Here is a 26,758-nt window from a genome sequence, read left to right on the forward strand (position 1 = left end):
GGATCCTACTTAAACTCAGTATCATTTTACATGGCCATTATTGGTGTTTGTTGCAACAGGCCCTTTTCCTAGTACAGTACTAGATAAAGAGAACAATTACTGCCTCAACAATTCCCCACGGTGCCCAGCCAAGCATCATCATACTCCTCCACAACGCCTAAACCAAGCACCAAACTCACTTCCTCCATATTTGGGATTGGAGCCTACACTAGAACAATACCCGTGCATTGCAATGGGATATAAATATTATTATTTTTTACGGTGGGGAAATATTCTAGTACGTTAAGCTTGTGATTACCTGTCCATAATAATATGATTGTGTAAATAAATGTTCATAGCTGCCCATGAATTAATTTATATTTTAATCAGAAATTTGGTAAGTAAATTAAAGTGAAATTAGTTTAGGATGTAAGTAAATTAAGATGATTAATTATCATACATAGAAGGTTGGACAAAGGTGTGGTGGAAAGAAAAGTGAAATGGAACCTTACGTTATTTTTAAGCAGTAGAGATAGCGAACAATAATTTCCCTCACGTCTAGAAGCAGAGGGTGGTCAGCGCTCTAGAACCAAACAGCGATATAGTAACAGGAAACGTACACCGAAGGAAAATTTCACATCCAAATAATAGTTTCGATAATCATGGCCAAAGAACTGCACAAATAGAATAAACAAGGTAACAGTTCCATCAGATAACACGACGGGCATGAACATAGAGCTGCATGCTCAGCATTCATCGACCATTGGGAAAAACAGCAAACCTCGCCAACAGCAACATTGAAAGATGATTGCAGGATAAACTTGGGAAAAGCATTGTGCTCACAACCAAACATCGCGCTCAGGGGAAACAACTAACACCCACACGAACGTACAGCTTCCAACAGAAAATCCTTGGATAACTCACCTTTCCCCTGATATTATAAAGCATGCACTTAAATAGAACCAGAAGCCCATGGAAATTCTGCCTTTGCTCAGTACCCTCGCCCACGAGCCATTCTTCCCCGTGCCCTTCCATACCCCCTTCCGCCCTCGTATCCCCCCCTCCCAGCAGGAGCTTGGTCATATCCCCTTCCGCCTTCGTATCCCCTTCCAGCAGGGGCTTGGTCATATCCCCTTCCGCCTTCATATCCCCTTCCACCTCCGTAGCCCCTTCCAGCAGGAGCTTGGTCATATCCCCTTCCACCTTCATATCCCCTCGCACCTGGAGCACCGCCACCCCTGCCGCGCTCATATCCTGTATGCACAGATGTATGTTAAGGGTAACATTGCAAATCTTTCTTGGTATTTCTAGATGCAAAACCACATTAAAAGAAAAATGAACATACAAAGTGCACTGTTTATATCAAAGAGTTCATATGGTCATAATAATTTAGGTCGCATGGCAAACTAGCAGGTAAAATGAACATCTCAAAAAAAACTTACACACCAATTGGATATCCTGGAACGTTTTTACACTTTAAACAGGTAAAGAATTATATTCATAACAGTTACATCGTCAGATCAGCAATCACATGAAAGTGGCATTGCTGCATGTGAAGAATACTGGGATGCATGAGTTATTTACATGATCAACATGCATTGCTTTTTAAGCATGCATGGCAATGTAAGACTTCGGTGTGTATGGCTCATGCTATAAAGGTGAAGAACAACTAACTATTGAATAACAGATCAGAACATGAGTTAAAGCACTCAATCAGCAAGCACAAGTATGTTATAAAAGGTCATACCCCCGCGGTAACTCCAATTGCCTCTTCCACGCATGCCACCCCGTCCTCGGTTATATCCACCATTTTCTGGTTCACAAATCAATTGAGCATCCAAACTTCCCTAAATAAGCAAGATCAGCAATAAATATGTACAAGCTACCCTTATATACCTTGGTAGTTTCCTTGTCGGCCTTGGTTGTAGCCATATCCACCGCCATACCCACCTTGATTATCATAGTACCCACCATCTTGGTTGTATCCGCCTTGATTATCATAGTACCCACCATCTTGGTTGTACCCGCCTTGATTGTATCCACCTTGATTGTACCCACCTTGGTTGTACCCACCTTGGTTGTTTCCATATCCGCCATAACCTCCTCTACCCCAACCCCTACCACGTCCACGGCCCCTTCCTCTGCCACGACCCCTCACATAGGAGTCTAACAGAACAACAATCATGATAAGTTTGAACAACTGAAGTACAAAAACAAGTGCGGACTATCACTATCATACCGTCATAATCAGATGGTTGTTGGCGAGGTTGACGCAGCGGTGCTGGTGCCTGCTGGAGGCGCTGCTGTTGCCTGGGCTGGTCAACATAAGCCGGGCTTTGATACCTACAAAAAAATGTATTAATATTCCAAATGTGTATCATGGTTCATGCACACATGTTCTTATCCTATGAAAATAACAGACATGCATCCAATTTACCCTGGGGAATTTTGGTCCAAATCTACTGGAGACAAAGTAATTGAAATCATTGAAACATGGCGAGTCATCTCCAGTCTGCAGAATGAGTAACCATTGGAATAAATTAGAATCCTCGGTGCCACATAACTTTATGTGATAACAGGATGGAAGAAAGAAACAGAAACTCAACGGGACAAGGCCTTCTTCAATAGGTTCCCAGACATCAGTTATGCTGACAGAGCTGATGTTAGTATCTTGGTACAACCCCGGGACTCTTTTCTGTTTTCAAGAAATATATCAAATGTGGTTCTGTACAATGGGACAAAAATGAGCGAATAGAACTGAAGAATTACCTTGATAATCTCTGTGACAGCAACAGACTTACTGATTGCCTGTCCCATGGCTTTCAGAACAATCTCTTTAATCTTCCGGTCCTGATTCAAAATGTTAAACGTGAGTCATGAAGTAACCAATGGGAAAAATCATAGTTACAAACTACCAATGCCAGGCATGGTATTAAGATAACTGGTTTGCAAAACTAGCAACAAAGTAGACATGATGGACTTCTGAATCTTTCACACCCAGCATCAAATTTCACACCCAGCATCAAATTCAGCACCTCTCCATTACCGAGACCTCCTATCCTACGGCAGCACACAGCCCCACATTATGTAAATGCAATTGACTGCATCCAGGGAAAGTAAAGTAAGGGGCACAGAACTAACAGCACTGGCACTTCTTACAACTGAACTCCAAATGCTATCACTATCCGCCACAGACTTCAGAATCTCACTGTCAATTGAAACTGTTTTTTTACAGGGATTACTAGATTATACGAAACATCCCTACATTACTAAATTTCTATCCTCGATATGTAACCAAAATCCGCAAATCAGATTGACACATTAAACTTAATAACAATCTGTGCCGAAGGGCGCATACTAATAAATCTGGATATCCGTCGCATCAAACCAGATTCACAATGGGTTTAGTGCTAACGACACACTGATTCAAAACAATGGCAAACAGGTACACATTCGCGCAAATATCACACATCAGCATTGAATTTGTGCGCCAGTCAACGAGCTTCCAACCGATTCAGCGCAGCCTCGCCATCAATCAAACCACACAAAACCAGCCGTACGAACCACTCCGCCTCCCCGGAAGCCAGACGGGCAGAAACACGGCGCGACCTGGGGGCGTTTCCGCCGTCGACACGTGCCGAATCGAACAAGCGAACACACGAAACCGACGGGACGGGGGCGGCGGCGGGGGAGCGCACCTGGAGGAGGGACGTGGCGTAGGAGACATAGTTGCGGATAAGCCCCTGGGCGGTGATTCGGATCTCGTTCTCGGCGATGGCCGACTCGGGCCGCGGCCGCTCCACCCTCTGGTACCTGTCCATCTCGGGCCCTGGGCGCCGGCCGCCGCTCGTCGCCCGGCGGGAGGGATGGGGGGAGGGGAGGGGATTGGGTTTGCGGAGGGGATTTGTGAGGGTGCGGCGCGAGGTGGGGCGGGGGTGGTGAGGGAGGGGCTAAAACCCTAGGCGGAGCCAACGATACGTGCGCGCTCGTGGGGCGGAGGGCTCGGGTTGCACGAAACCGAGGGTCTCCGCCTTTATTTTTCTACGGGAGAGGGGAAATAGGAAGGGGGAGAAAAATAGAAAAGGAAAAGATCGTTCCGGGAATCGGCGGGTCCTTCGGACTTCTGGTTCTCGCGTCTTGGGCCGTTTCCAGGGCCGGCCCTGCCGTAGGTTCTAGAGTCGTCTGCAGGCTGGACTCTTCTTCCTGCGGGCGGGGGGACTGTCCGGTTTCCTTTTTTCTAGTTGTGGACGAAATCCGGATGCAGGTATTGTCAGCAACCATTCTATTCTATTTATAAGAAGTTATAATAATGAGTGCATCAAAAAATTCCTTCTTTGGTGAACAACACGTTTGCCTATTCCTCAATGAGGCATTGCACGAACAAACTCTCCTCACTGAAATCCTCTCGGCCATCCAAATTCCTCCTTACAAAACTTGCATCGCTGCGGTCTATATTCTCTACCTTAACTCCTCCCACCAGCCATGGTTGACGAACCATTTCCATTCGTACTTGACGATGGGCACCCTCCTGTTCCGGCAAAAACGACAAATTTGACCTGTGAACGAAAAGAATTCACAAAATGAATTGTTGATGAAAAAATTTCATCCGGCTGACCCTTTTGTGTAGCGCCCGACAGTTAAGCGCCACACTACACTGTGCGGCGCCTTACCGACGGGCGTTACACGTTTGGCCAGTGTCGAATCATGAAATCCTAAAATTGCTAAGTCAGTATGCAACGCCTGCGAGCTAGGCGCTACAATATACAGTGTAGCGCCTAGAGCGCCTAGCGCACTGTGCAAGAAGAAAAGACTATGCAGTGCAGCAGTCGCTGCGATCGGTTTCACAAGAAGTAAAACTTTTAAAATCAAGGCAGGTGAGAGAAAATATATTAAACACTGGGTCCCACAGTTGGAATAGAAAGGGAGAGAATAGTAGTACAGTATGGAAGGGCACGCCCAAGCCCAGCGGATGGAATCACCGGGGAGTGATTTTTGTGATGTTGCACACACACGTGGTGACTCCTCCGCCCCTGTCCGAACGGCGCCAGCGTGTGAAGCAATCGCGTGCTCCGATGGGCGGTGCGAAGAAAGAAATCCGCTTTTCACTAGTGCAGCACCTAGCCACTAGGCGCTACACTATACAGTGCAGTGCCTAACTCTCAGGCGTTGCACACTGACTTAGCAATTTTTAGACATTCCGTGGTTCAACGCTGGTCAGACGTGTAACGCATGTCAGTCAGGCGCTGCACAGTGTAGTGTGGCGCCTAGCTGTCGGGCGCTACATAAAAGGGTTAGTCGGATGAAATTTTTTCGTCAACAGTTCACTTTGTGAATTCTTTACGTCTACAGGTTAAATTTGTTGTTTTTGCCTCCTGTTCCCATCCCTGTCCATCCTCGCGCTCCTCTTCTCCTCGGCTTTGGCGCTTACCGCTGAAGACGCGGCAACCATCGCCCGTCGCCAACTGCTCACCTTTGAGAGGCATGCCGACTACGTCCACATCGACATAGACATCACTATCAAGATCAGCAACCCTCGCCTCCGTACGACACACACGGCCTTGCAGGCGCTCAAGCATGCGCTCTACTCGGACCCCAAGAACTTCACCAGGAATTGGGTTGGGCCTGACACTGCACCTACAATGGTGTCCTCTGTGTTCCGGCGCCAAACGATCCGTCTGCGAGCGTTGCGGCATTGGTGGACATGAATGGGGTGGACGTCGAACGGCACCTGCCCAGGGAGATTGGACTCATGATCGATCTCGTCGTGCTCCACCTCAACTCCAACCGCTTCTGCGGCATCATCCCAGAGGAGGTCAAGAACATGACCCAACTCAATGAGTTCGACGCTAGCAACAACCGCTTTGTCGGTCCATTCCCCGATGTGGTGATGCGCGTCCCAAAGCTCAGCGGCCTCGACATTCGATTCAATGACTTTGAAGGGCCCATCCCACCGGAGCTCTTCCTGAAACCTTATGATGCCATCTTCCTCAATAACAATCGATTCACCTCTGGCATCCCGGACACTATCAGCAAGTCCAAGGCTTCTGTGATCGTGCTTGCTAACAACGAGCTCGGCGGGTGCATTCCTCAGACCATTGATGAGGCCGCCGCCACACTCGACCAGTTCATCTTCATCAACAACAGCATCACCGGTTGCCTACCGGTGGAGGCAGGGCTTATCAGCACCACGACAGTTTTCGATGTCAGTGGCAATGCACTCACAGGGTCTATCCCGAGGACATTGTCCGGCCTGTTCAAGGTCGAGCAGCTTGATCTGTCGCATAACAAGTTTATCGGGGAGGTGTCCAAAGATGTGTGTGAGTTGTCGGCTTTGGCAAACATGTATGTTTCTTACAACTTCTTCACGAAGGAAGACACCAAGTGCGGCGTGGGCATGGACAAGGCATTCGAGGATGAAGCAAACTACATGGGACAAACAAGGTCCGCACAGAAAAGTGAAGATGAGTGTGCGCCCGTTTTGAGCAATCCGGTGGACTGCGCTATGGTAGAGCGTTGCGGATGGCCGAGTGGAGGCAAAAGTTCACCACCAGTGGCAGTGACACCAGTGCACTCATCGCCACCGCCATTAGTTTTTTCCCCGCCCCCGCCGAAAGCATCCCCACCGCCGCCTCCCGTTTTCTCTCCGCTCCCGCCGAAAGCATCTCCAGCGCCTCCTCATCCCCCCCCCCCCCGCCGAAAGCATCCCCACCGCCGCCTCCAGTTTTCTCTCCGCCCCCTCCGAAAGCATCCCCACCGCCGCCTCCAGTTTTCTCTCCGCCCCCACCAAAAGCATCCCCACCTCCGCCTCTAGTTTTCTCTCCACCCCCCCGAAAGCATCCTCACCATCGCCTTCAGTTTTCTCTCTGCCCCCTCCAAAAGCATCCCCTCCACCGCCTCCAGTTTTTCTCCGCCACCACCGAAAGTGTCTCCACCTCCACCAATGCAATCACCACCGCCGCCAATACTATCTCCCCCGCCCCCGGTAGCATCTTTGCCACCACTCATCATGCCACCAATAATGGGTGTACAATACCAGTCACCACCGCACCACAATTCGCTGGCTATTGATCTTTTAGGGCATGCATGTGTGTATAGTAGTTAACTTTTGTTGTTGCAATATTAGGATAGGAAAAATTGAGTGTTATACAAGCACATAAACATTACCACACTGTTTGAGGGCCCAATTTATGTTTCCGTTTCGCTCTTTTCTCGGATTTGTTATGCATCTTATGCAGGAAAAATTAGAGATTGCAACATGTACTCATGGTGAGCAGTGAGCTCACGAGTACACATGTCCTTCATTACCTAGCTTGTGTGTTGTGCCACGCTTGCCCAAGCTAGTACGGATACAGCCTTTTGAAGCGCCCCAACTACACACCCTAGTGAGAAACTGTGTGTGATGACAAAATCACAAACAATAAGAAAACAAGCCAAGGATTTTGTGTCGGAAACACCAAGGCATTTCTAGTCCAAGTCGATGATGTCGAGTGAGGCGAGCTTCCGCCCTGCCACCTTGGTGCAATGCCTGTCCATGAACTAATGTGTGTTCTACAACTAGAAAAGGGGCGCATTGGTGATGGCCGACGGAACCCGTAGTGGCAGCAGCGACACATCATGGGAAAAGAGAGGTGGTTAGATTTAAGGGACGTGATGACCAGAGCATAGCATGCATCAAGATGAGGGTGGCCCGAGGACGACACTTGGGGAGTCGACATGAGCTAGGAGAGGAGGTGCATGGTCACACACGATGGTGATTTATTGCACATGGAAAGCGGGAGTTGCTGATGATGGAGTAGAGGACGAGGGGCCCTCTTGCCTTCCCTTAAGTCATTGCTAGCGCAGAGGGTCGTGGAGGAAGGCGAGTGTGGCGCCCGGGTAATTAAGCTACAGTAATCCCACGCTAATGGTGCCACGTTACCTTCGTTACTGTTGCTAATCTATCGTTAGATCAAAACCGGTCCAAAATTCAAAGTTCAAAATCAAGCAAACAATAAAAGTTTTTAAATATTAAAACTACAATGTTCGGAGTGAACCAAATATTGCATAGATAATAATGATGGAGAAACCTAAATTTAATAAAATGTTTAAGTGTTCAAAATAATTAAAATAGAGGTTTAAATATTAAAATAAATGCCTTTTGAATTTTATAAAATATTAAACTATTTTAATTTGGGTTGAGAATTAATGTGGCAATAGTATATTTAAAAGTATTAATTTAAGTGCTAGTGATAATTTTTATAAAACTAAAATAAAAGAAAACTAAAAGTAAAACAGTAAAAGAAAGATAAATAAAAAAGAAAAGAAACAAAACAGAAAAATAACTAACAAAAAAAGAAGAAGAAGAAGAACCCTCGGGCTCCGGCCTAGCAGGCCAGGCCCAACCAACTGGCCGGCCCACTCCCTCTCCATATCCCCCCCGAAACCCTAGAGCCCCACCCCACTTCCCCCCACGTTCCCACCCTCTCCCTCCAGCGCCGTCACAGGAGAGGGCGCACGAACCCTCCCCCCATCGCTCTCCCCACTCTCCCCTCGCTCTCTTCCCCCACCCGAGGACCCGATCTGGATCGGGGCGCTCGCCTCCCCCGATCCCGGTGACCCCGTCGCCCCCGAAGCCCCTCGACCTCGTCGTCATCCATCGCCGCCACCCCCCCTCGTGGAGCCGGCCCCTCCCGTCGCCCCACCGGCGCCCTGCCGCCCGTCCCCGACCACGCAGTCACGGGACCCCGCCCGGTCACCGCCTCCTCCTCACCTCCCTCCTCGCTGCCCCCCCAACCCCGGCGCGCCGACGCCGCTCGTCGTCTCCGGCATCGCCAGCGCCGCCCCGCCCGTCGCTCGCCGTCATCCGCCTCCTCCTCGCGCCCACTGCCATCCCCCTGCATCGGACGGTGAGGCTCCGGCCTCCCTCTCTCTCTCCCCTTGTTCTCTGTCGCCGACGACATCCCTCACGCGCCGACCACGCTCGGCCCTGTGCCTCGCCGTGGTCCCCCCGCGCACCTCGTGCCGCTACCCCGTCCGCCGGCCTCCTCTTCCCCTACGCACCCCACCTTGGTCCCCGCGTCGCCACCGCTGTCCTCTGCCGCCCGCGCCTTTGGCGCCCGCGCGCTCCGGCCGGCCGGCCTCTCCACGGTCGCGCCGGTGGTCGGACTCGGGCACGGGCACCACACCCGCACGCCCGCACCCTGCGCCCGCAAACCCACTAGGCCCCCGGGGCCACAGACATGTGGGGCCCGACCCCAGAACGTTTAATAAAAAAAAGAATTAAATAATAATAATAATAATAATAAATTAATTAATAAAAATTAATAAATAAATAAATAAAGAAAATAAAAATAAAAATAAAAATAATTAATTAATTAGTTAATTAATTAAGTTAATTAACCCTGTTTAGACTAATCTAATTAATTAGTTAATTTAATTAATAGTTAATTAATTAGTTAACCCTAATTACCCTAATCAGTCTATGACATGTGGGACCCACGTGTCAGATGACTGCTGACGTCAGCATGATGTCATGCTGATGTCATCACAACACTGTTTCGGATAATGTATATATTAAATAATTAAATAAATTCCAGAAATTAATTTAAATCTTTTAAAATTCATATAAAATAAACCGTAGCTCGGATCGAAAAACTTTGTACATGAAAGTTGCTCAGAACGACGAGACGAATCCGAATACGCAGCCCGTTCGCCTGCCACACATCCGTAGCATAGCAAACCTGTAACATTTCACCTCCGGTTCATCTGTCCGAAAACGCGAAACACCGGGGATATTTTCCCGGATGTTTCCCCCCTTCGTCGGTATCACTTACTACCACGTTAGGGCATACCTAGCACCGCGTATTGTCATGTTACGCTTTGTGTTGCTTTGATTGCTCTGTTATTTATTGTGTTCCCCCTCCGTTACTTCTTTCCGGTAGACCCCGAGACTACCGGCGACCCCCAGTTCAACTACGGAGTTGACGACCCCTCCTCCTTGCCAGAGCAACCAGGCAAGCCCCCCCCCTTGATCACCAGATATCGCCTATTCTTCTCTATACTGCTTGCATTAGAGTAGTGTAGCATGTTACTGCTTTCCGTTAATCCTATCCTGATGCATAGCCTGTCATTGTTGCTACAGTTGTTACCCTTACCTGCTATCCTACTGCTTAGTATAGGATGCTAGTGTTCCATCAGAGGCCCTACACTCTTGTCCGTCTGCCATGCTATACTACTGGGCCGTGATCACTTCGGGAGGTGATCACGGGTATATACTTATATACTCTATACATGACACATGTGGTGACTAAAGTCGGGTCGGCTCGTTGAGTACCCGCAAGTGATTCTGGTGAGGGGGCTGAAAGGACAGGTGGCTCCATCCCGGTAGAGGTGGGCCTGGGTTCCTGACGGCCCCCGACTGTTACTTTATGGCGGAGCGACAGGGCAGGTTGAGACCACCTAGGAGAGAGGTGGGCCTGGCCCTGGTCGGCGTTCGCGGATAAATAACACGCTTAACGAGTTCTGGGTATTTGATCTGAGTCTGGCCATTTGGTCTATACGCACTAACCATCTACGCGGGAGTAGTTATGGGTATCCCGACGTCGTGGTATCAGCCGAAGCCTTCGTGACGTCAGCGACTGAGTGGCGCGCGCCGGATTGGACTGGAACGCCACTAGGCTAGGTCTGCTTCCGGCCGCGTTCGGAACGTGCAGGTGTGCAATGGGCGATGGGCCCAGACCCCTGCGCGCATAGGATTTAGACCGGCGTGCTGACCTCTCTGTTGTGCTTAGGTGGGGCTGCGACGTGTTGATCTTCCGAGGCCGGGCATGACCCAGAAAAGTGTGTCCGGCCAAATGGGATCGAGCGTGTTGGGTTATGTGGTGCACCCCTGCAGGGAAGTTTATCTATTCGAATAGCCGTGTCCCTCGGTAAAAGGACGACCCGGAGTTGTACCTTGACCTTATGACAACTAGAACTGGATACTTAATAAAACACACCCTTCCAAGTGCCAGATACAACCCGGTGATCGCTCTCTAACAGGGCGACGAGGAGGGGATCGCCGGGTAGGATTATGCTATGCGATGCTACTTGGTGAACTTACCATCTACTCTCTTCTACATGCTGCAAGATGGAGGTAGCCAGAAGCGTAGTCTTCGACAGGACTAGCTACCCCCCCCTTATTCTGGCATTCTGCAGTTCAGTCCACCGATATGGTCCTTTACACATATACCCATGCATATGTAGTGTAGCTCCTTGCTTGCGAGTACTTTGGATGAGTACTCACGGTTGCTTTTCTCCCTCTTTTCCCCTTTCTATACCTGGTTGTCGCAACCAGATGCTGGAGTCCAGGAGCTAGAGATCCCGAGGATGGTTCTACATGGAGTTCAGCTTCGAGGAGTAGTTAGGAGGATCCCAGGCAGGAGGCCTGCGCCTCGTTCGATCTGTATCCCAGTTTGTGCTAGCCTTCTTAAGGCAAACTTGTTTAACTTATGTCTGTACTCAGATATTGTTGCTTCCGCTGACTCGTCTGTGATCGAGCACTTGTATTCGAGCCCTCGAGGCCCCTGGCTTGTATTATGATGCTTGTATGACTTATTTATGTTTTAGAGTTGTGTTGTGATATCTTCCCGTGAGTCCCTGATCTTGATCGTACACATTTGCGTGCATGATTAGTGTACGGTCAAATCGGGGGCGTCACAGCGAGCATGAGAAGGAAATGTCCTTAGGGGATAACTGCAAGGGGATGAGAGATATGAAGGTTGTGTTGGTGAGTAAGAGTACAAGGGGGTGAGAGAGATGACAATTGTGTGGGCGATAGATGATGGAACATAGGATTTTCCTTCTCCATTTAATATTAGTTACAAACATAGATAAATACATAACCAATGCAACAATAAATAATGCAAACAAATATATTGTATCTAAATAGCTAGCCCCCACTGTCATAAATTCTCTACATTCTCACTGAGCCATGTCAAAGAAACTAATGTAGTCATCTCAATTCATGATTTGTGCCGGGGTATGTGGCCTGTCAGGTCGATTGGAACGGTGGTCGTCCGATTGCTTCGTTGCATGGCCAGGATCGAGGCGGTGGCATCACGCATTATTTCGTCCCGCTAGAGCGGCATTTTCATCTTTTCACCAACCAATTCACCGTAGCTATATAGGCTTTTCGTGCGACCCAGTCCACGCGGTAGAAAACCTAGCCGCCTCCTCGAGCTCTCACTCCCTTCCCCGTCGCACTCCTTCTCCTCTCTCCAGTCCTCGTCCCGGAGCTCTGCCACATCCGTCCCCTCCACGAGCTCCTCCGCATACATCCTTACTTGCCAGCAGTTGGTGGGGTGCTGCCTCGTCCAGTCGTGCCTTTCTTCCTCATACACGGGCAACAAAAGAAGGGCCACAGCGGGAGCGAGGCTCACGATCTCTGCCTTCACAACGGCTCCACAGCCCCGAAACGAGGCGAGGTGGTCTCTCTCCATCTCCCCACACTCTCACTCGTCCTACTTCTACGTATTTTTACTTTCGCTTTCCTACAGATTGGTCCGTTGTCTACAGATGCTCGTTATTTGGAAGATCCCCTCGGTTCTATGTTTGATTTGTGTTAGCCAGCCTATTCTTCGTCCAAGAATCTGTAGGTCCACCCTTTTTCTCCTACTTCTCTCTGCTCCTCTTCTTTTCCAGACCTAGGCTTGCGTTCATATAGCGGTGTGTTTTCCTTGTCTTGCGTTCAGAGCTGCTGTTAGATTTAGTCTATTTGTGCTTGTCGCTCGTGTTGGTCTGCAGGTTGGGCAATGAGTGAATCTGTTTATTGCCTTCTTATTGGTAAAGGCAACGAGTACTATTCCCTACTTAGATTGTTGTGGTCTCCTTTTCTTCCTTGCTTGTTTTATATGTTGTTTCTTTTTGGCTGTGTCATAGCAGTGACCTGCGCTATTTGTTTGTTGGCCCTGCTGCTACTTGTGAGTTGCGTTGCGATTTCCTCGAAGAGAAGATGCATGATGCAGTACTATAGAGATAAGTATTCCCCTCAGTTAAGAACCAAGGTTATCAATCCAGTGGGAGAACCACACAGAACCTCGTTAGCAACACTGATACGTCTCCAACGTATCTATAATTTTTGATTGTTCCATGCTATTATATTATCTGTTTTGGATGTTTAATGGGCTTTATTATACACTTTTGTTATATTTTTGGGACTAACCTACTAACCGGAGGCCCAGCCCAAATTGCTGTTTTTTTGCCTATTTCAGTGTTTCGCAGAAAAGGAATGTCAAACGGAGTCCAAACGGAATGAAACCTTCGGAAGAGTTATTTTTGGAACAAACGTGATCCAGAGGACTTTGAGTGGACGTCAAGAAAGAAGCGAGGAAGCCACGAGGCAGGGAGGCGCGCCTGCCCCTGGGCGCGCCCCCCACCCTCGTGGGCCCCTCGCAGCTCTACTGACCTACTTCTTCCTCCTATATATACCCTTATACCCTGAAACCATCCAGGAGCACCACGAAACCCTATTTCCACCACCGCAACCTTCTGTACCCGTGAGATCCCATCTTGGGGCCTTTTCCGGCGCTCCGCCGGAGGGGGCATTGATCACGGAGGGCTTCTACATCAACACCATAGCCTCTCCGATGATGTGTGAGTAGTTTACCTCAGACCTTTGGGTCCATAGTTATTAGCTAGATGGCTTCTTCTCTCTCTTTGATTCTCAATACAAAGTTCTCCTCGATTCTTTTGGAGATCTATTCGATGTAACTCTTTTTGCGGTGTGTTTGTTGAGATCCGATGAATTGTGGGTTTATGATCAAGATTATCTATGAACAATATTTGAATCTCCTCTGAATTCTTTTATGTATGATTTGTTATCTTTGCAAGTCTCTTCGAATTAACAGTTTGGTTTGGCCTACTAGATTGTTCTTTCTTGCAATGGGAGAAGTGCTTAGCTTTGGGTTCAATCTTGCGGTGTTCGATCCCAGTGACAGAAAGGGAACCGATACGTATTGTATTGTTGCCATCGAGGATAAAAGATGGGGTTTATATCATATTGCTTGAGTTTATCCCTCTACATCATGTCATCTTACCTAATGCGTTACTCTGTTCTTATGAACTTAATACTCTAGATGCATGCTGGATAGCGGTCGATGTGTGGAGTAATAGTAGTAGATGCAGAATCGTATCGGTCTACTTGTCACGGACGTGATGCCTATATACATGATAATGCCTAGATATTCTCATAATTATGCACTTTTCTATCAATTGCTCGACAGTAATTTGTTCACCCACCGTAATACTTATGCTATCTTGAGAGAAGCCACTAGTGAAACCTATGGCCCCCGGGTCTATTTTCCATCATATAAGTTTCCGATCTATTTTATTTTGCAATATTTACTTTCCAATCTATATCATAAAAATACCAAAAATATTTATCTTATTATCTCTATCAGATCTCACTTTTGCAAGTTGTCGTGAAGGGATTGACAACCCCTTTATCGCGTTGGTTGCAAGGTTCTTATTTGTTTGTGTAGGTACGAGGGACTTGCGTGTGGCCTCCTACTGGATTGATACCTTGGTTCTCAAAAACTGAGGGAAATATTTACGCTACTTTGCTGCATCACCCTTTCCTCTTCAAGGGAAAACCAACGCTGTGCTCAAGAGGTAGCAAACACCTACACACACAAAAACAAATACTTGCACCCAACGCAAACAAGAGGGTTGTCAATCCCCTTGGTGGTTATTTGTAAGGATTAATTCTGATAGTGATAGATAGATAAAATAAATTATAAAATAAAATAAAGGAAATAAACTTGCAGCAAGGTACTTTTGGATTTTATATATTGTAAGGGCATATTTATCCCTAAGATGTTTTGGTGATTCATGACAATGCTTTTGCGTACTAATCGTGTGCGTTGAGTGTTTTTCAGAGATTCATCCTTTTGGCACGAGACGATTTCCTCCCCTCGGAGCTTGAAGCGAAGATGGTGTAGTCCCTTCGGATTATTTTGGTGGACTAGTTTCATAGGGATCACCGTACTATCAAGAGGGGGTCCGTTTTGGAAAGGCTAGGGCGGAATCATCACGTACACTTCCTTTGCCCCTCCCTCCGAGCCTTTCCGTTTCGATGATGGGTTTGTTTCTCTTCTCATTGTGCCCTCTCTGGTCCCAACGGTAGTACCGCGGGCCAGAGCGGTAGTACCGCTTGGGTGCTACAAGTGGTAGTACCGCTCTGGAGCGGTAGTACCGCCCAGAGCAGTAGTACCGCTAGTAGCCCCCATGTGTGTACTAACTTTGTTCCCAGCGGTAGTACCGCTCTGGGACTGGTAGTACCGCTCCAGAGCAGTAGTACCGCTAGTGGCCCCAAGCCGTAGTACCGCGGTGGTCTCGTGCTAGTACCGCCTCGATTCGAGGGCTCCTTTTTCGTGTCGGGTTTTACGGTACTGGCCGCGGCTGTGGGGGGGCGTAGTACCGCTCCTGTGCGGTAGTACCGCCCTCCCACCACGGTGGTACCGCTGTGGGCCAAGCGGTAGTACCGCGATGAGGAGCGGTAGTACCGCTTATAGTGGCAAGCAGTAGTACCGCTGGCACAGCGGTACTACCGCTCTCTTCGGGGCAGAAGTGGGGTAACGGTTGGTTTGTTCCCCCCACTATATAAAGGGGTCTTCTTCCCCAAAGTTTAGCCACCTCTTCCCCCAAAATCTCCATTGTTGCTCCAAGCTCCATTTTCGCCCGATCTCTCTCCCTAGCCAATCAAACTTGTTGATTTGCTCGGGATTGGTTGAGAAGGCCACGATCTACACTTCCACCAAGAGAAATTTGATTCCCCTCACTTATCCCTAGCGGATCTTGTTACTCTTGGGTGTTTGAGCACCCTAAACGGTTGAGGTCACCGCGGAGCCATAGTCCATTGTGGTGAAGCTTTGTGGTGTCGTTGGGAGCCTCCAATTAAGTTGTGGAGATTGCCCCAACCTTGTTTGTAAAGGTCAGGTCGCCGCCTTCAAGGGCACCAATAGTGGAATCACGGCATCTCGCATTGTGTGAGGGCGTGAGGAGAATACGGTGGCCCTTGTGGCTTCTTGGGGAGCATTGTGCCTCCACACCGCTCCAACGGAGACGTACTTCCCCTCAAAAGGAAGGAACTTCGGTAACACATCCTCGTCTTCACCGGCTCCACTCTTGGTTATCTCGTTCCTTTACTTTAGCTAGTTTACTTGTGTTATATCTCTTACTTGCTTGCGTGCTTGTTGTCGTTGCATCATATAGGTTGCTCACTTAGTTGCATATCTAGACAACCTATTTTGATGCAAAGTTTAATTTGGTAAAGAAAAGCTAAAAATTGTTAGTTGCCTATTCACCCCCCCTCTAGTCAACTATATCGATCCTTTCAATTGGTATCAGAGCCTCATCTCTTTATTAAGGACTTTACCGTCCAAAGAGTATGGTTGACGTCGTAGACGGTGCGGAGGAGCACTCCGGTGAGAATCCAGTCTCGTCTACGGGAGATGGGGGAACCGCGGTCTCTCGTGAGGAATTCAATGTGGCGTTGGACACATTGAAAACCTCCATGACGACCAAGGTCGAAAGCATGTTGAATAAATTCTTAGAAGGACTTAAACTTACCACCGCACTGTTGAAAGTGGGTGATCCCACTAACAAGGTGACGGATGCTACCTCCGACAAGGGGGAAGCTTCGAGCGAGAAGGCTCCTTGTTCTAGTGATAAAAATGGGACCGGCATCTTTGCCCATGTGGAACCTCCACCTGTCTATGGTGGACCGCTCCCTTCCACTCATTTGAATCATGCCGGCCCGGCCCCTAAGATTGAGAAGAATGTAGATTTTGATTCTTGGGTCTATCGTTTTAAGCATCATTTAAATCATGCGAACACTAACCTTTGGAGAATCATTGAAGAAGGCTTTTATCCGCATGACCGAAGTAACTTCACTCCTAGAGAAGTTGTGGATCATCAATTCAATGAGAATGCTCTCTTCATCATCCAAGAAGCCATCCCACCCGAAGATCTTCCTCATCTCCGGCCTTACACCGTGGCCAAAGATGCGTGGCTCCAAGTTGTTTCCTTTTATCGGGGAAGCGCAAGCATTCAATGCTCCAACTATGAAGTGGTGCAAGATGAAGCCGACGAGTTTGCAATGAAAGAAGATGAAGAACCTCGTGAGCTTTTTCGGAGAGTAACCAAACTCGCGGTCTCACTCCGAGATCATGGGAGTAAGGACACGGATGACAATTGGATCAAGCGCAAGTTCCTCAAGGCAATGATGCCCTACCACAAAGCCATGTCCTCCGTAATTCGTCAAAGGCCGGACTTTCACACCTTGTCCTCAAGTGAAGTGTTGGATGAGTTTGCGGCTATGAGCATCTTGGACAAAACCGCCGACAATGCGGTTCTTTGCTCTCAAAGAGTTAAGAAGCCCAACCTTGCTCTAAAGGCCAAGGTTAGTATGGAGGAAGAGGATGAAGAGGAAGAAGAGGAGGGCAACCTCGAAGATACAAAGTATGCCTATCATGAACACATGGCTCTTGCTTCAAGGCAATTTTGGAGCAAGAAGAACACGAGGCCAAACTTCAACAAAAGCAACTCAAGTGGCGCAAAGGGCAAGCAACGGATGAGGACTTGCTTCAATTGTGGCAATGTGAGCCACTTTGTTGCGGAGTGCCCTTACGAGAAGAGGGAAGACAATGGTGGCAAGCTCATTAGAAAAGACAAGGCCAAGTCGTTCCCCAACAAGAGCAACTTCACCAAGAAGACTCCTCCCAAGGCGTTGGTGGTTCAAGAAGAGTACAATGAGGATGATGACGATGATGAAGATAGTGAGTCGGTTGCCATGGCCTCCGTTGCCATTGCGAAGACTCCACGGGTGTCTCTCTTCGACTCACCCAATGAGAACATCACCGCCAAGTGCCTCATGGCTAAAGCCACCAATAAGGTAACCTCCAACATCAAAACTACCATCATTAATCATCCTTCTTCGACGGATATCATTGATGAACATGAGGGGACAAATGTGGAGGAAAATGAGTTTGAGATCTTTATGGGTAAACTCAAGGGTAAATCCAAGAAGCACTTCGTTGCTCTCTTGGAACAACTTGGTGAAGCCAATGACATGATCGAGACTCACGAAGATACCATCTCTAAGATGGAGGGGCATAGTCGTGACTATGCCGATGAGATTTCGGATCTTTCCAATGCTCTTGACGATCTGTATCCCAGTTTGTGCTAGCCTTCTTAAGGCAAACTTGTTTAACTTATGTCTGTACTCAGATATTGTTGCTTCCGCTGACTCGTCTGTGATCGAGCACTTGTATTCGAGCCCTCGAGGCCCCTGGCTTGTATTATGATGCTTGTATGACTTATTTATGTTTTAGAGTTGTGTTGTGATATCTTCCCGTGAGTCCCTGATCTTGATCGTACACATTTGCGTGCATGATTAGTGTATGGTCAAATCGGGGGCGTCACAAGTTGGTATTAGAGCCGACTGCCTGTAGGAATCCCCCTTTCCAACTCCTTGGCCGAAGTTGAGTCTAGTCATTGCTAAACTTTTACTGACATGGCTATGTGGCTTACGGGCCCACGTCGCCATTGGGTGGTATTAGGATCTTTTACTCCTTGTCTATACTCTGGGACTCTGATCTCTCTTCTATTCGGGTTAAGTGAATTTTGCCAAATCTAACATTAGGATCTCGTTATCACTTTCACCCGGAGAGCCCCTTATTACTGATGATCGTCTGCTGCACGTGAAGACCCTGAAGATACTCTCCGCTGTTAACCCGAGAACTTGTGTTCATCGCTTTTGCAATTCCCTTCCATCGATAAACTCCTATGGATAACCACGTATACTCGCCATTCATACAATGTTTCCCAGTTGATCTTGTTATTACAAGATACCCCGAAATTCTCTCTGTTGTTCCGAGAATCCTTTGAGCCTACTACCTTGCTGTTCTTTGTCACCTGAATACCCCTACGGATAATTCTCGCACTTACCGAGTATCCGCTCATCCCCAGTTGATTCATGTATTTCACAAAAGTCTTCAAAACACTATTTGAACTTCCAAAAATCTTGAGTAGCCTATTGCTCTTGAAATTCTTACTTGCTTGCATTATGGTTAATCCCATAAGTCTATAACCTTATTGGCATCTCTTGTCATTATCATTTTGAGTCCGTTGATTCAATTTGTTGCGAATGCTCGCAATCCTCAATCAGATCCTAGAATTCTTCCTTCCGGCTCAGACATCATTTTTAACATGAGCTGGATCTCGACCTATCAAATTGCCATCGATTGTACCCCTAAGCCTACTCAACTTATCCATCCTTGATCAGAGCGTTGCTTCTGACCCCCTGATTTGGAGATCATAATTCTTTTGCATTTGAACTTTGAGTTAGTCAGTTGTTTCTATAATCAGATCTCCTTGCATTCTTCTTCCTCTGGTTGAGTACCGATGCTCATATCAGATCCCTTGTGGACCATCGGTTCCTTTGTTGGATTTTATCCGACAGTGTCCTTCATATTGAATAACCTTGTGAGCCTTTCCATGGGTATATAATGCCTTTGGTAAATTGTATCATCTGTTTTTGAACAATGCTCTTCTTTCGAGCTTGTAATATTTACTCCGAAGTTTGTGGTATATGTTCCTAAGATGCCCTGATGGGTTGAACCTACGCCTTCCCTAATCCGTGTGAACCCGAAAGATTACACGGGTCATACTTATCTGGTATTGCACCAGGTAAAAACTTTCAACAACTAATGTCATTTTTGAAATACGAGAGGTGAATGAAAGGTTATGCGTTGAACAAGTGGGAGTCGACCTTGAACCCTGTGTTCATGCCCATGGACACGATGTATACCTTATCATGGAAGCTTCTCTTAAAAATAATTATCCCCTTGTTATAAGTTCATCTGGTATCCGTGGACGTGGTTCCGACCATGTTTCTCCTTGATTCCGTTTCTCGTGCAAGTTTGAGCACTTGTCTTCTGCAGAGCAATACCCTAGTCCAACCTCTACCTTGATCTGTCGTCGAGTATTACCCCCTGGTATCTCGAGATTATCATGGAACTGCATAACTTCTTATGAGTTCTTCATCAAGTGCTACATTCGCACTGATTCAAATTTTCCACGGGCTCTGAGTTATTAGTCACTCGAGAACACCGATAAGTGAATCGATTCCGCACTCCGATTCAATAACTCTAAGTAATTCTTGTTGCTTACGAGTTTAATAATCCTTCAAGTCATTCCTAGCCTTATCGGCTATATCATTATCGTGCAAACTTTTTAACTACGCTACCCGGTCCTTCCCGGAACACAACTTTCAACGATGAGCTAAGCTTATGTCGGTCTCCCTTGTCTTATTGTTTCACCTCGAACGGCAAGCTTGATTCCTATTTGGTGTTGTATCCGTAGTTCCAATAATCTTTTGCTGCATCAGTCCTTCTGCTTGAGCAGGCGCTGTTCGATTACATCTTCATGAAACCTGTCGGCATATGTGTCGTGATCATCATCAACCTTATGAGCTCTTCCAGGATATCAATTGAGTTCATGATGAGAAATACCATCCTTGCCCTCGATGATCTGTGTTATCATAGACCACTTTATTGCCTTCCCACCAACACAAGCTTGTTCGTGTTTGGTGTTATACCTTGAGTTCCTTGCTATCCAGCAATTGTTCTTCTTTACCTTGGAACATTAACATCTCTTATGTCATCTATGTTGTGAGAATTTCACCACCTCTTCAGAATTCTTGGTATGGTGATACTTCTCACCATCACCATTCTTTCTGGGGTCCTCGTGTTGATTCCAACCGGGGTACCAACAAGTGGGCGGTGCTGTTTGGATTCTGCCCTTCTAGCAACCCTATTCCTTTGAAGTTAATGGTCGGACGTTCATTCTTAGACTATTGATTATTGAATCACCATTCCGACGTTGGTCATGCAACCCAGCCCATATTTCGGGTGCACCTTTCAACCAATGTTTATTTGTGTATGTTTTCCTCGAGCATACATCATTATACCATTTAAATTGACAAATGTTATCTCCTTGTTGACATACTTGTGGAAATCCATCTTTTGGAAATCTGGAGGAATTGTCGCTGAGTCCATCAGCCACCCCTCACCCTCTCCTTGATTTAATGATGAACTCTTCGGAACTCGCTTCCATAGTTCAATTCTCGAGAATCTTACAATGTCATCTTGACAATTTGTGTTGCACCTTTCTTCTCAGGCATCCTGAGTCTGAGTTATCCTGACACCAATCAGATCTGAATATCGGTCAGATATGATGGTTGGAACATATTTCCAAGAGTTATAACATTGGTCTTATGTGACCCGGTAAGGTGATGTCGTGCCTAGCACACCTGGCCGGTTGGACCTATTATTATAAGTTTTCCCTTTTTAGCAAGGTTAGCTATTCTTCCATGAGGAAATTGTAAGACATACTCTATAAGTTGTTCCTGATGGATCCTTTGTGTATCCATAGCCTGATCTTACCTAATGACCATGTCAATGATATCTCGAAGCATGTCTATGGTACTCCGATTTTCAACGGGAACATTTGAAGCACAATGCTAAATGTTTCCTGCGCAATTATCCAAACACCGCTGTATGGGTAATGTCATGAAATTTCCCTCCCCTTACCTAAAGGATTTTCTACATTATATCCTGTCGTGGATATCATGTTCTGCTTGCCCTTGGGAAGGATATACCCCTGAAAGGCATGTTTAAACACATTTTCCTTTCCATTGTTCTGTTTAATTTGATAATCATAATTTCCTTTCCATTGTTTGGTTTAACCTTTCTGGTGATCTATATGATCTAAGCAGTAATATTCTCCTGCTTATGTAAACACCTCGGTGTACAACTCTGTCAGTAAGACCCTGTTACTATTGTTGGTGACATTTCGGTAACCACCGATGGACGAGAACTTTGCCTAATGGTCCGCCTCGTTTCAATGAGCAGGAAAATGGTTCTCTTCGTCCCTCGCCCTTGGTATCGACGATGTTGCTGACATATAACTGACAGGCTACCCTCTGACATGCCTTGCTATCATGATCGTGCAAGATGTCACCGCCCTTCCTACTATTAACCCACATGGTGGGCCCATAACCCACAGTTCCACAGGATCAAAACCTGACTCTCCTGTGCACCCCCTGTTCCCAAATTAATTCATCACGCGTGGCCTCGTATGTAATTCACGAGCCACCTTCAAGTCTGATATCAGACACAATACTTATTCCCGTTGCCTTGAACCCCTTTCACGCCCTGTAACAGGCATCGAACGATTGCCTACCCGCTCGAAACTTCCCAGGATACCTCCTTACTTTGCTCTCGATATTTCTGTAAGTTTCAATTCGAGAGTTACTTTCCGCCACCTTCCCCGATGTTAGCTACCAGATAGTCAACCTGGCAGAGGTCCGTTCTCCTGGAATATACCCACCCTTTATTCTTTCATAAGTACGATGGAGTTCCCAAAGAAAGGATGCCAACTTCATCATGATGACCTGAAGCAGAGAAATGAAGACATCAACATAATGGATCGACCTCTCTGAGAATAGCAACCAAGACCGAGAAGAGTCGTTAGAATTTCGCGACCAAATCCCTTCCCCCTTACTTCCCCTCTTAAATCTCGGGACGAGATTTCTTGTAGTGGAGGAGAATTGTGGCGCCCGGGTAATTAAGCTACAGTAATCCCACGCTAATGGTGCCACGTTACCTTCGTTACTGTTGCTAATCTATCGTTAGATCAAAACCGTTCCAAAATTCAAAGTTCAAAATCAAGGAAACAATAAAAGTTTTCAAATATTAAAACTAAAATGTTCGGAGTGAACCAAATATTGCATAGATAATAATGGTGGAGAAACCTAACTTTAATAAAATGTTTAAGTGTTCAAAATAATTAAAATAGAGGTTTAAATATTAAAATAAATGCCTTTTGAATTTTATAAAATATTAAACTATTTTAATTTGGGTTGAGAATTAATGTGGCAATAGTATATTTAAAAGTATTAATTTAAGTGCTAGTGATAATTTTTATAAAACTAAAATAAAAGAAAACTAAAAGTAAAACAGTAAAAGAAAGATAAATAAAAAAGAAAAGAAACAAAACAGAAAAATAACTAACAAAAAAGAAGAAGAAGAAGAAGAACCCTCGGGCTCCGGCCCAGCAGGCCTGGCCCAACCAACTGGCCGGCCCACTCCCTCTCCATATCCCCCCCCGAAACCCTAGAGCCCCACCCCACTTCCCCCCACGTTCCCCACCCTCTCCCTCCAGCGCCGTCACAGGAGAGGGCGCACGAACCCTCCCCCCCATCGCTCTTCCCACTCTCCCCTCGCTCTCTTCCCCCACCCGAGGACCCGATCTGGATCGGGGCGCTCGCCTCCCCCGATCCCGGTGACCCCGTCGCCCCCGAAGCCCCTCGACCTCGTCGTCATCCATCGCCGCCACCCCCCCTCATGGAGCCGGCCCCTCCCGTCGCCCCACCGGCGCCCTGCCGCCCGTCCCCGACCACGCAGTCACGGGACCCCGCCCGGTCACCGCCTCCAACTTACCTCCCTCCTCGCTGCCCCCCCGACCCCGGCGCGCCGACGCCGCTCGTCGTCTCCGGCATCGCCAGCGCCGCCCCGCCCGTCGCTCGCCGTCATCCGCCTCCTCCTCGCGCCCACTACCATCCCCCTGCATCGAACGGTGAGGCTCCGGCCTCCCTCTCTCTCTCCCCTTGTTCTCTGTCGCCGGCGCCATCCCTCACGCGCCGACCACGCTCGGCCCTGTGCCTCGCCGTGGTCCCTGTTGGAAATATGCCCTAGAGGCAATAATAAATGGTTATTATTATATTTCTTTGTTCATGGTAATTGTCTATTATTCATGCTATAATTGTATTATCCGGAAATCGTAATACATGTGTGAATACATAGACCACAACGTGTCCCTAGTAAGCCTCTAGTTGACTAGCTCGTTGATCAACAGATAGTCATGGTTTCCTGACTATGGACATTGGATGTCATTGATAACGGGATCACATCATTAGGAGAATGATGTGATGGACAAGACCCAATCCTAAGCATAGCATAAAAGATCGTGTAGTTTCGTTTGCTAGAGCTTTTCCAATGTCAAGTATCTTTTCCTTAGACCATGAGATCGTGCAACTTCCGGATACCGTAAGAGTGCTTTGGGTGTGCCAAACGTCACAACGTAACTGGGTGACTATAAAGGTGCACTACGGGTATCTCCGAAAGTGTTTGTTGGGTTGGCACGGATCGAGACTGGGATTTGTCACTCCGTGTGACGGAGAGGTATCTCTGGGCCCACTCGGTAATGCATCATCATAATGAGCTCAATGTGACTAAGGCGTTAGTCACGGGATCATGCATTGTGGTATGAGTAAAGAGACTTGCCGGTAACGAGATTAAACAAGGTATTGGGATACCGACGATCGAATCTCGGGCAATTAACATACCGATTGACAAAGGGAATGGTATACGGGATTGATTGAATCCTCGACACCGTGGTTCATCCGATGAGATCATCGTGGAACATGTGGGAGCCAACATGGGTATCCAGATCCCGCTGTTGGTTATTGACCGGAGAGGCATCTCGGTCATGTCTGCATGTCTCCCGAACCCGTAGGGTCTACACACTTAAGGTTCGGTGACGCTAGGGTTGTAGAGATATATGTATGCGGAAACCCGAAAGTTGTTCGGAGTCCTGGATGAGATCCCGGACTTCACGAGAGGTTCCGGAATGGTCCGGAGGTGAAGAATTATATATAGGAAGTCCAGTTTCGGCCACCGGGAAAGTTTCGGGGGTTACCGGTATTGTACCGGGACCACCGGAAGGGTCCCGGGGGTCCATCGGGTGGGGCCACCTATCCCGGAGGGCCCCGTGGGCTGAAAGTGGAAGGGAACCAGCCCTTAGTGGGCTGGGGCACCCCCCTTGGGCCTCCCCCCATGCGCCTAGGGTTGGGAACCCTAGGGGGGAGTTCCCCCTTGCCTTGGGGGGCAAGGCACCCCTTCCCCCCACTTGGCCGCCGCCCCCCCCTTGGATCTGATCTCCAGGGCCGGCCCCCCCAGGGGGCCTATATAAAGGGGGGGGAGGGAGGGCAGCACACAACAGCCTTGGGCGCCTCCCTCCTCCCCTGCAACACCTCTCTCTCTCTCTCGCAGAAGCTTAGCGAAGCCCTGCCGAGACCCGCTACATCCACCACCACGCCGTCGTGTTGTTGGATCTCCATCAACCTCTCCTTCCCCCTTGCTGGATCAAGAAGGAGGAGACGTCGCTGCACCGTACGTGTGTTGAACGCGGAGGTGCCGTCCGTTCGGCACTCGGTCATCGGTGATTTGGATCACGGCGAGTACGACTCCGTCATCCACGTTCATTGGAACGCTTCCGCTCACGATCTACAAGGGTATGTAGATGCACTCCTTTCCCCTCGTTGCTAGTAGACTCCATAGATGCATCTTGGTGAGCGTAGGAAAATTTTAAAGTTATGCTACGATTCCCAACAGTGGCATCATGAGCCAGGCCTATGCGTAGTTACTATGCACGAGTAGAACACAAAGCAGTTGTGGGCGTTGAGTTTGCCAATTCTTCTTGCCGCTACTAGTCGTTTCTTGTTTCAGCGGCATTGTAGGATGAAGCGGCCCGGACCGACCTTACACGTACGCTTACGTGAGACAGGTTCCACCGACTGACATGCACTAGTTGCATAAGGTGGCTAGCGGGTGTCTGTCTCTCCTACTTTAGTCGGAACAGATTCGATGAAAAGGGTCCTTATGAAGGGTAAATAGAAATTGGCAAATCACGTTGTGGTCATACGTAGGTAAGAAATCGTTCTTGCTAGAAACCTACAAACCACGTAAAAACTTGCAACAACAATTAGAGGACGTCTAACTTGTTTTTGCAGCAAGTGCTATGCGATGTGATATGGCCAGAAGATGTGATGAATGATATATGTGATGTATGAGATTGATCATATTCTTGTAATAGGAATCACGACTTGCATGTCGATGAGTATGACAACCGGCAGGAGCCATAGGAGTTGTCTTTATTATTTTGTATGACCTGCGTGTCATTGAATAACGCCATGTAATTTACTTTACTTTGTTGCTAAACGCGTTAGCCATAGAAGTAGAAGTAATCGTTGGCATGACGACTTCATGAAGACACAATGATGGAGATCATGATGATGGAGATCATGGTGTCATGCCGGTGACGAAGATGATCATGGTGCCCCGAAGATGGAGATCAAAGGAGCATGATGATATTGGCCATATCATGTCACTATTTGATTGCATGTGATGTTTATCATGTTTTTGCATCTTATTTGCTTAGAACGACGGTAGCAAGTAGGATGATCCCTTATAATAATTTCAAGAAAGTGTTCACCCTAACTGTGCACCGTTGCGAAGGTTCGTTGTTTCGAAGCACCACGTGATGATCGGGTGTGATAGATTCTAACGTTCGAATACAACGGGTGTTGACGAGCCTAGCATGTACAGACATGGCCTCGGAACACACGCAGTACACTTAGGTTCACTTGACGAGCCTATCATGTACAGACATGGCCTCGGAACACGGAGGACCGAAAGGTCGAGCATGAGTCGTATAGAAGATACGATCAACATGGAGATGTTCACCGATCTTGACTAGTCCGTCTCACGTGATGATCGGACACGGCCTAGTCGAATTCGGATCATGTTTCACTTAGATGACTAGAGGGATGTCTATCTGAGTGGGAGTTCATTAAATAATTTGATTATATGAACTTAATTATCATGAACTTAGTCTAAATCTTTACACTATGTATTGT

At 47.6% G+C, this 26,758-nt stretch overlaps 1 protein-coding gene and 1 pseudogene across 2 annotated transcripts in view; one reads left to right on the forward strand and one right to left on the reverse strand.

Moving 5' to 3' along the window:
• Positions 1 to 611: 611 nt before the first annotated feature.
• Positions 612 to 26,758, reverse strand: part of LOC109765438 (uncharacterized) — a 63,848-nt gene continuing 37,701 nt past the window's right edge. For both annotated transcript variants that reach the window (XM_020324222.4, XM_073496193.1), the window contains exons 2-9: positions 3,678 to 4,020; positions 2,749 to 2,829; positions 2,586 to 2,674; positions 2,417 to 2,491; positions 2,219 to 2,322; positions 1,876 to 2,145; positions 1,727 to 1,792; positions 612 to 1,233 (exon numbers count right to left, since the gene is read on the reverse strand). In XM_020324222.4, the coding sequence (XP_020179811.1) occupies positions 971 to 1,233; positions 1,727 to 1,792; positions 1,876 to 2,145; positions 2,219 to 2,322; positions 2,417 to 2,491; positions 2,586 to 2,674; positions 2,749 to 2,829; positions 3,678 to 3,800 (1,071 nt within the window). In that variant the 5' untranslated portion in view covers positions 3,801 to 4,020 and the 3' untranslated portion in view covers positions 612 to 970. The remainder of the gene's footprint in view (positions 1,234 to 1,726; positions 1,793 to 1,875; positions 2,146 to 2,218; positions 2,323 to 2,416; positions 2,492 to 2,585; positions 2,675 to 2,748; positions 2,830 to 3,677; positions 4,021 to 26,758) is intronic.
• On the forward strand, positions 5,358 to 7,047 carry LOC109765440 (leucine-rich repeat extensin-like protein 7; annotated as a pseudogene).

This window comes from Aegilops tauschii, chromosome 4 (genome assembly GCF_002575655.3).
Source record: "Aegilops tauschii subsp. strangulata cultivar AL8/78 chromosome 4, Aet v6.0, whole genome shotgun sequence".
Lineage (NCBI taxonomy): Eukaryota > Viridiplantae > Streptophyta > Magnoliopsida > Poales > Poaceae > Aegilops > Aegilops tauschii.